This window comes from Nerophis ophidion, unplaced genomic scaffold (assembly GCF_033978795.1).
Source record: "Nerophis ophidion isolate RoL-2023_Sa unplaced genomic scaffold, RoL_Noph_v1.0 HiC_scaffold_294, whole genome shotgun sequence".
In the NCBI taxonomy this organism is placed as follows: Eukaryota; Metazoa; Chordata; class Actinopteri; order Syngnathiformes; family Syngnathidae; genus Nerophis; species Nerophis ophidion.
Genome location: NW_026907216.1, coordinates 35746 through 47500, shown reverse-complemented (window position 1 = coordinate 47500; position 11755 = coordinate 35746). Strand labels below are relative to the sequence as shown.

Here is an 11755-nt window from a genome sequence, read left to right as displayed (position 1 = left end):
AAGTGACTGTAGCTAGCTAACAGCAGTCAGTCAGTTAGCATAGCACTGTTGTCCTGACAGCCTTCACAGGCAAAGCAGAGGAAGCAGCTGACACACGTGTCCTAAGGGCCAACATATGAATAAAATGTTACATTTCAGCTTGGAAGAAAGCTGAGGCACTTTTCTGAGGTTTATGTGGGTTAGGGTTGGACAGTATACCAGTACAACCCTATTCGATCAATTCAAGTTTATTTATATAGCCCTGAATAACGAGTGTCTCAATCGGCTGCACGAGCCACAACCACATCCTGCGCTCAGATCTCACATCAGGGCGAGGAAAAACTCAACCCAATGGGCTGCAATGAGAAACCTTGGAGAGGACCACATATGTGGTTCATTATATTTACTTATTATTAATGTTATGTGATTGGATGTATATAACTCATTATATTTAGTTATTGTTAAAGTTATGTGATTGGATGTATATAACTCATTATATTTAGTTATTAAAGTTATGTAGATGAATGTATATCAATTATTATATTTAGTTATTGTAAAGTTATGTGATTGGATGTATATAACTCCATCCATCCATCCATTTTCTACCGCTTATTCCCTTTCGGGGTCGCGGGGGGCGCTGGCGCCTATCTCAGCTACAATCGGGCGGAAGGCAGGGTACACCCTGGACAAGTATATAACTCATTATATTTATTTATTATTAAAGTTATGTAATTGGATGTATATAACTCATTATATTTAGTTATTATTCAAGTTATGTGATTGGATGTATACAACTCATTATATTTAGTTATTATTCAAGTTATGTGATTGGATGTATATAACTCATATTTAGTTATTATTAAAGTTATGTAATTGGTAGGGGTGTAACGGTACGTGTATTTGTATCGAACCGTTATAGTACGGGGGTTTCGGTTCGGCACGCGGGCGTACCGAACAAGTTCTGAAGCAGAAGTCTTCACAAGCTGCTCTGCTTTCTGCCTCTGTCTCTGCCTCATTGTCCCGCCCACACAACCATCTGATTGGTTACATACAAAGCCAATTAGCAGTGCGTATTCAGAGCGATGTAACAGCCAATCAGCAGTGCGTATTCAGACTTCAGAACGATGTAGTCAATCCTTCAGCGTCAAACAGATATTCGTTTAGCAGGGGAGGAGCGGACTCTACCCAAATTATACTAAACACTTCCCACTCACAACTCTTACTAACATCACTATGAGCCCGTTGACCTTCTAGAAACTTAAACTGCAGCTCAGCTCGCTCACAGTATAGGCTTGAGATGAAGGCTAATTAGCTTTTAGCGTAACGTTAGCTAATTTTTCTGTGTGTGTGTGTGTGTGTGTGTTTTAGGGGCAGCAAAGCCCTGTCTGTCTGTCATTTCAGTGAACTCCCTTGTGTTTAGGGATGAATAGTCTCTCCTATTGCAATTGTACTATTTTTCAGCTATCGTTACATGAATCATTAGTAATGTAGCAGCTTAGTTTTGAATAGCAGCGTCCCACCTATCACATGTTGATAAAAATACAACATTTACATAATAAAAGTCAACTACAGGCTTCCCAAATGCTGTAATAAATTAAGCATGATGAGTTGACATTAAACAGTTTCAATGGAAACTGTTTAATGTTGCACTTTTTATATGTAGAAGAAAGGTTTTGTCATTTTCTTTAATCAAAGCAACAACCTGAGGCAGTTTAATGTGGATTAACGTGGGCAGAATTATTATAGTGTTCCCAATGTTAAAAGGATAAAGCCATTGTTTACAAATTTGGTAAATAAATAACCAAAAAATGTATATTTTGTTGATTTCTTACTGTACCGAAAATGAACCGAACCGTGACCTCTAAACCGAGGTACGTACCGAACCGAAATTTTTGTGTACCGTTACACCCCTAGTTATTGGATGTATATAACTCATTATATTTATATGTACATAAATATATATATATATATATACTATGCTGTTAGTTTGTGTAAAAGTTGAAAAGATGTGAGAAATCAGCAATGTCATTGTGTAAATGAACACAGTACATGATCATGTGTCTTCATGGCAGCAGCATTTAGAAGTGTGTAAATGAACACATGATGTCTGCTCTGGGACCTTCCTAATGGTCCTGCTCCACAGATCAGCTCCACAGCGTCCCCATCGCCCAGATGGGGAACTACCAGGACTTCCTGAAAGCTGCTCCTCAGCCCCTGAGAGACGCCGACCCCGAGCAGCCCAAACGTCTGCACACCTTCGGCAACCCCTTCAAGCTGGACAAGAAGGTGTGCTGGTCTCTGACTCACATTGAACCTCCTCCAAGAAGATTTTCACGCCTCTGCCTCCTCAGGGAATGATGATCGACGAGGCCGATGAATTTGTCACCAGCCCGAAGGAGAACAAAGGCAAGAGGCCATCAGACAACAACATGACAGGAGGCGGGCCCAAGAGGAGACGCTGCATGTCACCTTTGCTGCGCCTGGGTCACGCCTACACGCCCCCTGTCAGTCCTCGGTCCACCTCAGGTCTGATGCACATGCTCCTGTCCTCATGGGACTGACACACACCCCTCAACTGGCTTTTCTCTTCCAGACGTGGACATGAGCGATGAAGAAGTGGAACCCCATCCCATGGTCAACCACCTCCATCGGAACCACTGCAGCCCAGAAAGAAGCTCCGACTCCGACTCGGAACCTCAAGAGAACCACTCATCGGCAGACCAGCAGGACCTCCAGTATGGGGGGGAGGAGGAGGAGGAGGAGGAGAACGGTGAGCAAGTGGAGGTGGAGGAGGAGGAGGTGATTTTGGTGGACGGACTGGATCAGCCGCCCCGGTACCTGTCACCTGCCGCCCTGAAGAAACACATCCACACTGAGACCACCAAGGTGAACAACGAGCTGAGGACACTCATCACCAGGGAGATCAGGAAGCCTGGCAGATGTAAGAAACCACAGTCTGGCCCACTAAACAGGCACCATGTTTGCTACCACTTTAGTCCTTTTTACCAAATAATAGCTCTATATATAGTTGGAAACTATTTATTTATTTGCTTAGTTTGTCTGACCAAATAAAGACAAATAGTATGTCTATATGTAGTTGTAAACGTCCTGCACTCATAAACTTACAAACAAAACAAAGTATCATTTGAGTAAACCTAAAAACAATACACAGAGGGAGAAAAAAACCCAACTCCTTAGCCTCGTTTTGCCCAAATGTTGATGATGTGTAAACACCAGCAGGAAGTGCAGCAAACGTAGCATCAGCTCACAGTTAACAGTTAGTAGCAGTCACGTGACTGCCTTTTGACCAATCATTGAGCAGATGGCCCGGAGACCCCCTCTGTGATAAATATGCGTCGTGTGCCCTCTAGCGGCTGCTCTGGGTACTACACCTCACATCTTTCTGCTTGCTCTCCAGACTACGACAAGATCTTCTACTTCCTGAAGCAGATTCAAGGCACTCTGGACACTCGCCTCATCTTCATCCAAAACATCATCAGGGAGGCGGCCAGGTAGGACATTACCCAATGTTGGCCTCAAACTTCATACTGTTTGTTCAAAGATCTTTTAGTTCACACTATATCATCAGCAGTACCAACATCTGCACAGTATTTACTCGCGTGTGACATCAGGTGCGATACAAGCCCAGTGTTTACTTGTGTGTGACATCATATGCAATACAAGCAGTCTTGCAGTGTGTTTACTTGTGTGTGATATCATGTGAGATACAAGTAGTGTTTACTTGTGTGTGATGTGTGGGATACAAGCCAAGTGTTTACCTGTGTGTGATATCATGTGGGATACAAGCCAAGTGTTTACCTGTGTGTGATATCATGTGGGATACAAGCAGTCCTGCAGAGTGTTTACTTGTGTGTGATATCATGTGAGATACAAGCCAAGTGTTTACTTGTGTGTGATATGTGCGATACAAGCCCAGTGTTTACTTGTGTGTGACATCATATGCAATACAAGCAGTCTTGCAGTGTGTTTACTTGTGTGTGATATCATGTGAGATACAAGTAGTGTTTACTTGTGTGTGATATGTGGGATACAAGCCAAGTGTTTATCTGTGTGTGATATCATGTGGGATACAAGCCAAGTGTTTACCTGTGTGTGATATCATGTGGGATACAAGCCAAGTGTTTACCTGTGTGTGATATCATGTGGGATACAAGCAGTCCTGCAGAGTGTTTACCTGTGTGTGATATCATGTGGGATACAAGCCAAGTGTTTACCTGTGTGTGATATCATGTGGGATACAAGCCAAGTGTTTACCTGTGTGTGATATCATGTGGGATACAAGCAGTCCTGCAGAGTGTTTACCTGTGTGTGATATCATGTGGGATACAAGCCAAGTGTTTACCTGTGTGTGATATCATGTGGGATACAAGCCAAGTGTTTACCTGTGTGTGATATCATGTGGGATACAAGCAGTCCTGCAGAGTGTTTACCTGTGTGTGATATCATGTGCGATACAAGCCGTCCTGCAGAGTGTTTACTTGTGTGTGATATGTGCGATACAAGCCAGTGTTTACTTGTGTGTGATATGTGGGATACAAGCCAAGTGTTTACCTGTGTGTGATATCATGTGGGATACAAGCCAAGTGTTTACCTGTGTGTGATATCATGTGGGATACAAGCAGTCCTGCAGAGTGTTTACCTGTGTGTGATATCATGTGGGATACAAGCCGTCCTGCAGAGTGTTTACTTGTGTGTGATATCATGTGAGATACAAGTAGTGTTTACTTGTGTGTGATATGTGGGATACAAGCCAAGTGTTTACCTGTGTGTGATATCATGTGGGATACAAGCCAAGTGTTTACCTGTGTGTGATATCATGTGGCATACAAGCAGTCCTGCAGAGTGTTTACCTGTGTGTGATATCATGTGGGATACAAGCCAAGTGTTTACCTGTGTGTGATATCATGTGGGATACAAGCAGTCCTGCAGAGTGTTTACCTGTGTGTGATATCATGTGCGATACAAGCCGTCCTGCAGAGTGTTTACTTGTGTGTGATATCATGTGAGATACAAGTAGTGTTTACTTGTGTGTGATATGTGGGATACAAGCCAAGTGTTTACCTGTGTGTGATATCATGTGGGATACAAGCCAAGTGTTTACCTGTGTGTGATATCATGTGGGATACAAGCAGTCCTGCAGAGTGTTTACCTGTGTGTGATATCATGTGCGATACAAGCCGTCCTGCAGAGTGTTTACTTGTGTGTGATATGTGCGATACAAGCCAAGTGTTTACTTGTGTGTGATATCATGTAGGATACAAGCCAAGTTTTTACTTGTGTGTGTGTGTGATATCGTGCGATACAAGCAAGCACAGTCTTTGCTTGTGTGGTATCATGTGCGATACAAGCTGAGTGTTTGCTTGTGTGTGTGATATCATGCGATACAAACAAGTAGAATGTTTACTTGTGTGTGATATCATGTGCGATACAAGCAGAGTGTTTATTTGTGTGTGATATCATGTGCGATGCAAGCAGAGTGTTTACTTGTGCAAAGATGACAGACAGTTAACGTTTAAATCCTCACCAATAAACACACAATTGTATCAAAGTCATTTCCAAAAGCTAAACATGCTGGGGTATAGGCTACTAGGAGCTAGCAGCTACACAACAGCTAAGCACACAATAGCCCACAAGCTAGACATAGCTAATAATCATTGAACAATAGGAGGTGACATTTGAAAATATACACAAGTATGAAATAATTATAGTTAGATATTACTTAAACATATAAGTCTCCAAGGTGTATCCAGTAACAAACGTGTCTGCATCCTTCAACCTACTTGGTCAATATCGGTACTATTGTGAGCACTAGATGTCACTTCATTTTGCTTTCAAAATGTTCATGGCAGAAACGTGTTAGAAAGGCTCCAATATGGCCAAAAAGTTTGTGGATAAGTTGTACTAGAAAGTCAAGTAAAAGGTGCACGCTGTTCAGTGCAGAATAAGAATGATGATGGGATGTTTTTCACCTCAAATGCTGACAGCCTGTCCAAATAAAGTAATACAACAATGAATAGTTGAAATGATGTAAGATGACGCAGTTGTTGTTCTTCAAAGACAGAAATACATCAAAGACAAGTAAATACATGTTACATAACTAACAATGACTACTTCCACTTTCTACATGTCCTGTTTGCTAACTATCTACACACCTTAACTTTCAATAACCTGCATCTCTCTTTGTAAAAAGGTTCAAGAAGCGAGTTCTCATCGAGCAGCTGGAGAACTTCCTGGAGGAAATCCACAACCGATCTACCATCAACCACGTGGACGCACTTTGACCTCCTCCTGCTCCAAGTGGACTTGCTGAGCATCTTTTCATCCAAATAAGTGACAAGACCCAATGATCACATGACCCTTCTTTTGCTTCGCCACAAAGAGGGATTGGTGATCAATAACCACTAAGTAGTGACGGACCGTCCCAGCACCGATCACTGTCAGGGCCGAGCAAAGATGGCCGCCAACAGCTGATGTGAGGCAACCGTCCTGCAAGGACTAAAGAATCCTACAACTCATGTTGACCTGGAAACTGCTGACAGAAGCTAAAGATTGATTGATTGACCAGCAGATAGTCCAGTCATTCTGATTGACTAAACAATTAATTGTCTTTTGACCTGTGATTCAGTGTCCACCACTAAGTGTCGTCACAGCAACCATTATTGACTGACTGATCAACTACTGCAACCTGCCAGTGATCTACTGCTGGTCTACTGGTGACCTGCCAGTGATCTACAGACAGCCTGCCAGTGATCTACTGCTGGTCTACTGGTGACCTGCCAGTGATCTACTGCTGGTCTACTGGTGACCTGCCAGTGATCTACAGACAACCTGCCAGTGATCTACTGCTGGTCTACTGGTGACCTGCCAGTGATCTACAGACAGCCTGCCAGTGATCTACTGCTGGTCTACTGGTGACCTGCCAGTGATCTACTGCTGGTCTACTGGTGACCTGCCAGTGATCTACTGCTGGTCTACTGGTGACCTGCCAGTGATCTACAGATAACCTGCCAGTGATCTACTGCTGGTCTACTGCTGACCTGCCAGTGATCTACAGACAACCTGCCAGTGATCTACTGCTGATTGACTGCTGATCTTTTGGCGACCTACGGGTGATTGACTGCTGACCTGCCGGTGATTGACTGGCGATCTACAGACAACCTGCCAGTGATCTACTGGCAATTTACTGGTGAGCTACTGATGATCTACTGGCGACCTGCCAGTGATCTACAGACAACCTGCCAGTGATCTACTGCTGGTCTACTGGTGACCTGCCAGTGATCTACAGACGACCTGCCAGTGATCTACTGCTGATTGACTGGTGATCTTTTGGCGACCTACGGGTGATTGACTGCTGACCTGCCGGTGATTGACTGGCGATCTACAGACAACCTGCCAGTGATCTACTGGCAATTTACTGGTGAGCTACTGATGATCTACTGGCGACCTGCTAGTGATCTACTGGCGAACTGCCAGTGATCTACAGACGACCTGCCAGTGGTCTACTGGTGATCTACAGGCAACCTGCCGGTGATTGACTGGTGATCCACAGACGACCTGCTAGTGATCTACTGGTGAACTGCCAGTGATCTACAGACGACCTGCCAGTGGTCTACTGGTGATCTACAGGCAACCTGCCGGTGATTGACTGGTGATCTACAGACGACCTGCTAGTGATCTACTGGCGACCTGCCAGTGATCTACAGACGACCTGCCAGTGGTCTACTGGTGATTGACTGGTGATCTACAGACGACCTGCTAGTGATCTACTGGCGACCTGCCAGTGATCTACAGACGACCTGCCAGTGGTCTACTGGTGATTGACTGGTGATCTACAGACGACCTGCTAGTGATCTACTGGCGACCTGCCAGTGATCTACAGACGACCTGCCAGTGGTCTACTGGTGATTGACTGGTGATCTTTTGGCGACCTACGGGTGATTGACTGCTGACCTGCCGGTGATTGACTGGCGATCTACAGACAACCTGCCAGTGATCTACTGGCAATTTACTGGTGAGCTACTGATGATCTACTGGCGACCTGCTAGTGATCTACTGGCGAACTGCCAGTGATCTACAGACGACCTGCCAGTGGTCTACTGGTGATCTACAGGCAACCTGCCGGTGATTGACTGGTGATCCACAGACGACCTGCTAGTGATCTACTGGTGAACTGCCAGTGATCTACAGACGACCTGCCAGTGGTCTACTGGTGATCTACAGGCAACCTGCCGGTGATTGACTGGTGATCTACAGACGACCTGCTAGTGATCTACTGGCGACCTGCCAGTGATCTACAGACGACCTGCCAGTGGTCTACTGGTGATTGACTGGTGATCTACAGACGACCTGCTAGTGATCTACTGGCGACCTGCCAGTGATCTACAGACGACCTGCCAGTGGTCTACTGGTGATTGACTGGTGATCTACAGACGACCTGCTAGTGATCTACTGGCGACCTGCCAGTGATCTACAGACGACCTGCCAGTGGTCTACTGGTGATTGACTGGTGATCTACAGGCAACCTGCCGGTGATTGACTGGTGATCTACAGACCACCTGCCAGTGATCTACTGGCAATTGACTGGTGAGCTACTGATGATCTACTGGCAACCTGCCAGTGACCTACTATTGATTGAATGAATGGTGACCTACCAGTGATTGACAGGTGATCTACCGGCGATTGACTGGTGACCTCCCACTGACCAACTCGCAGCATACCGGTGGTGACTGGCTGGTGATCTGCTAGTGTTTGACTGATGACTGATATTGTATGGTGACCTACCAGTGATCTATAGTTTAATGACGGGTGAATTACCATTGATCTTCTGGTTATTGACTGGTGACCTACCAGTGATCTATCTACAGGTTATTGACTGGTGACTTACCAATGATCTTCTGGTGACTTATCAGTGATTGACTAGTGATCTACCAGTGATCTATTGGTGATTGACTGGTGATCTACCAGTGATCTATCGGTGATTGACTGGTGATCTACCAGTGGTCTGTCAGTGATTGACTGGTGACTTACCAGTGATCTTCTGCTAATTGATTTGTGATTTACCAGTGATCTACTGCTGAATGATCAACGATTTACCAGTGATAATCTGTTGATTAACTGGTGACTTACTCGTGATCTTCTGGTCATTGGCTGGTGATCTGCTAGTGTTTGACTGGTGACCTACTGGTGACTGACTGATGGTGTAGCGGTGATCGACTGCGTACCTACCACTGAAAGACTGGTGACTGACTGGTGAAACATTGTGACCAACTGGTTGTCTAGTAAAGAGACTGAAAGAGTGAGTGAGTGGGCAATGGTCAGTCCAAGGGAGACAAAAAGGTGATCAACATATTGACAAGCAATACAGGAGTGCAGGACCACTAGTCGACTTTAACTAATTAACCAAACATTGCTGAGTCATGATTGACAAGCAATGGAATGAATGACTAGTAGTCGACCGTTAACTAGTTAACCAATCATTGCTGAGTCATGATTGACAAGCAATGAAAGAGTGAATAACTAGTAATCACCTTCAACTAGTTAACCAATCATTGCTGAGTCCTGGTTGACAAGCAATGAAGGAGTGAATGACAAGTAATCACCTTCAACTAGTTAACCAATCAGTGCTGAGTCATGATTGATAAGCAATGAAAGAATGAATGACTAGTAGTCACCTTCAACTGGTTAAAAACATTACTGAATCCTGGATGACAAGCAATGAAGGAGTGAATGAGTAGTAGTCACCTTTAACTAGTTAACCAGTTATTTCAGAGTCATGCTTGACAAGCAATGAAGGAGTGAATGACTAGTAGTCACCTTAGACTAATTAACAATCATTGCTGAGTCATGATTGATAAGCAATGAAAGAGTGAATGACTAGTAATCACCTTCAACTAGTTAACCAATCATTGCTGAGTCCTAGTTGACAAGCAATGAAGGAGTGAATGACTAGTAATCACCTTCAACTAGTTAACCAATCATTGCTGAGTCCTAGTTGACAAGCAATGAAGGAGTGAATGACTAGTAATCACCTTCAACTAGTTAACCAATCATTGCTGAGTCCTAGTTGACAAGCAATGAAGGAGTGAATGACTAGTAATCACCTTCAACTAGTTAACCAATCATTGCTGAGTCCTAGTTGACAAGCAATGAAGGAGTGAATGACTAGTAATCACCTTCAACTAGTTAACCAATCATTGCTGAGTCCTAGTTGACAAGCAATGAAGGAGTGAATGACTAGTAATCACCTTCAACTAGTTAACCAATCATTGCTGAGTCCTAGTTGACAAGCAATGAAGGAGTGAATGCCTAGTAATCACCTTCAACTAGTTAACCAATCATTGCTGAGTCCTAGTTGACAAGCAATGAAGGAGTGAATGACTAGTAATCACCTTCAACTAGTTAACCAAACATTGCTGAGTCCTAGTTGACAAGCAATGAAGGAGTGAATGCCTAGTAATCACCTTCAACTAGTTAACCAATCATTCCTGAGTCCTAGTTGACAAGCAATGATATTTAGCTAGTTAACTAGGCCTGCTGGTCATCAGGCGAGTGAAGATGGTTGACAGAAAGGTCACATGACATGACAGCATCACTCCGAGGGACTGTGGTCTATGAAGCAACGTGATTGGTCAACAGGAAGTGACTCCGCCCCGTCCGTTCGAGTCACTTCCCCACAATGCACTTGTTATTTTTGTAATCACAAGTGGTTTTTGGATGTGGACCAAAAGATCTGCCATTGGTGAGCAGTATTTTGTAAAGTTAGTGTACATAACATATTTAAAGATGGTGGACAACCTTTTGTAAGTATTTCCATCAATAAATCTATTTTCCACAGTCATGATGGATCAAGTCTTCACCTCACACCAACTACACCTGGACATACCTCAATTGGATTTCAATATTTCATTCACATATATATATATATAGTGTGTATATATATATATATATGTGTGTGTGTGTATATATATATATATATATTTGTGTATATATATACATGTGTGTGTGTGTGTATATATATAAATATGTCTGTGTATATACACATATGTATGTATATATGTGTGTATATTTATATATATATATATAAATGTGTGTCTATATAAATATATATATATATATATATGTGTGTGTATATATGTATATACGTGTGTGTGTGTATATATATATATATATATATATATATATACATTCATATATATATATATATATATATAGTGTGTATATATATATATATATGTGTGTGTGTGTGTGTATATATATATATATATATATATATATATATATATATATGTCTTGATTGTATTATCCAGAGAATAGTGGTGGATACCGTGGTAGAGCGCTATATGTAGGTGTGGGAAAAATCACAAGACTACTTCTTCTCTACAGAAGTGTTTCATGAGGGGTTCCCTCAATCTCCTGATGATTGAGGGAACCCCTCATGAAACACTTCTGTAGAGAAGAAGTAGTCTTGTGATTTTTCCCACACCTACATATATATATATATATATATATATATATATATATATATATATATATACACATATATATGTGTGTATCTGTGTTGGCCCTGTAATGATGTGGTGACTTGTCCAGGGTGTACCCTGCCTTCTGCCCAAATGCAGCTAAAATGGGCTTCAGCACCCCTGTGACCCCAAAAGGGACAAGCGGTAGTATAATGTATACATACGTATGTATAATACATGTATCCATGTGTATATACATGTATGTGTTAATGTATACATATGTATGTATATTAAAC

The 11755-nt window shown here is 42.8% G+C and overlaps 1 protein-coding gene across 1 annotated transcript in view; it reads left to right on the top strand.

Annotated features, from left to right (window-relative positions):
- Positions 1–10837, top strand: part of LOC133547957 (integrator complex subunit 6-like) — a 28322-nt gene extending 17485 nt beyond the window's left edge. The window contains exons 11-15 of the mRNA XM_061893423.1: positions 2123–2265; positions 2331–2505; positions 2573–2920; positions 3398–3491; positions 6191–10837. Coding sequence (XP_061749407.1) covers positions 2123–2265; positions 2331–2505; positions 2573–2920; positions 3398–3491; positions 6191–6281 — 851 coding nt within the window. The 3' untranslated portion in view covers positions 6282–10837. The remainder of the gene's footprint in view (positions 1–2122; positions 2266–2330; positions 2506–2572; positions 2921–3397; positions 3492–6190) is intronic.
- The last annotated feature ends 918 nt before the right edge of the window (positions 10838–11755 follow it).